The sequence below is a fragment of the Lottia gigantea genome, assembly GCF_000327385.1.
Source record: "Lottia gigantea unplaced genomic scaffold LOTGIsca_309, whole genome shotgun sequence".
Taxonomy (NCBI): domain Eukaryota; kingdom Metazoa; phylum Mollusca; class Gastropoda; family Lottiidae; genus Lottia; species Lottia gigantea.
In genome coordinates, this window is record NW_008709025.1 from 6,875 (window position 1) to 7,876 (window position 1,002).

The window sequence follows — 1,002 nt, forward strand, 5'->3', positions numbered from 1 at the left end:
TTTTTCACTCTTTTATAAATTAAAATTCACAAGCTAATTCAAAATCTAAACCATTCTATTTTCATTTTTGTTTTTTTTGCAAACCAGAACAAATGACTTTTTTATCTCACACTGAACTTGAACAAAGAAGCAATAGTGCTATATGATATTCTTAAATAAATGCATAATTGTACATCTAATCGCTAAAAATATATTGTTGCCTTAGAAATCAAACCTAATTTGGAATAGATCACACTTACTTAATCTAACTGTAATAACTGATCAAACCTGAAATAACATAAAATAATCCATAACCAATTTTACAAATCTATAAATAGAAAACGTACATTTACCTTAATACCCCCTAATGTAGTCTGATCAACCTTGCTGCATCAGCAAAGATTCAACAACATATAACTACAGCACAATTCGTATTTCAATACACCCATGTGTAACAAAATGAAAAGTAACAATTTAGCTCAGTACTTTTGCAACACATTATTAAATTTCATTCAATTGGACAAAAAAAAACAATAGGGATAATACTGAGACTTTAAAACATCTAGACCAGACCATCCAGTCTCTCCATTCAAATGACAGATGCACTGAATACCTGTTCAAATATTTACAAATGTACAATAGGAGCATTAAATTTCACTTTATTTCATTATCTGTTGTTGATCACCAATGCATCCATAAATACCGGTACTTATAATGAAACCAGGACATAACACGTAATTTTACTATAAATCTGACTTACAAAATCAATCTGCAAAAACAAATATAACAGCCTGAAAAAAAAAAGATAATCCATGATCAACATTTATAAAAACCGAAAACATAAATTATTACAACAAAATGGTACATTTTGTCTTCAAGTCATATCGCCCAGCTAAGGTTGTCACAACGACCAATACAGACTACATGCAACCAGTGATTTAAAACCACAATCGTTAAGGTTAGTTTATTGTATACATCACCATGATGTCCACATGGCAAAACATCAACGCAAAACGGGTTAGG

General features: G+C 30.0%; 1 protein-coding gene across 1 annotated transcript in view; it reads right to left on the reverse strand.

The window, feature by feature from the left end:
- Positions 1-1,002, reverse strand: part of LOTGIDRAFT_239553 (hypothetical protein) — a gene marked incomplete at its 5' end in the record, with an annotated part of 38,911 nt that overhangs the window by 2,411 nt on the left and 35,498 nt on the right. Inside the window, 2 exons of the mRNA XM_009057644.1 lie at positions 239-267; positions 740-770. Coding sequence (XP_009055892.1) covers positions 240-267; positions 740-770 — 59 coding nt within the window. The 3' untranslated portion in view covers position 239. The remainder of the gene's footprint in view (positions 1-238; positions 268-739; positions 771-1,002) is intronic.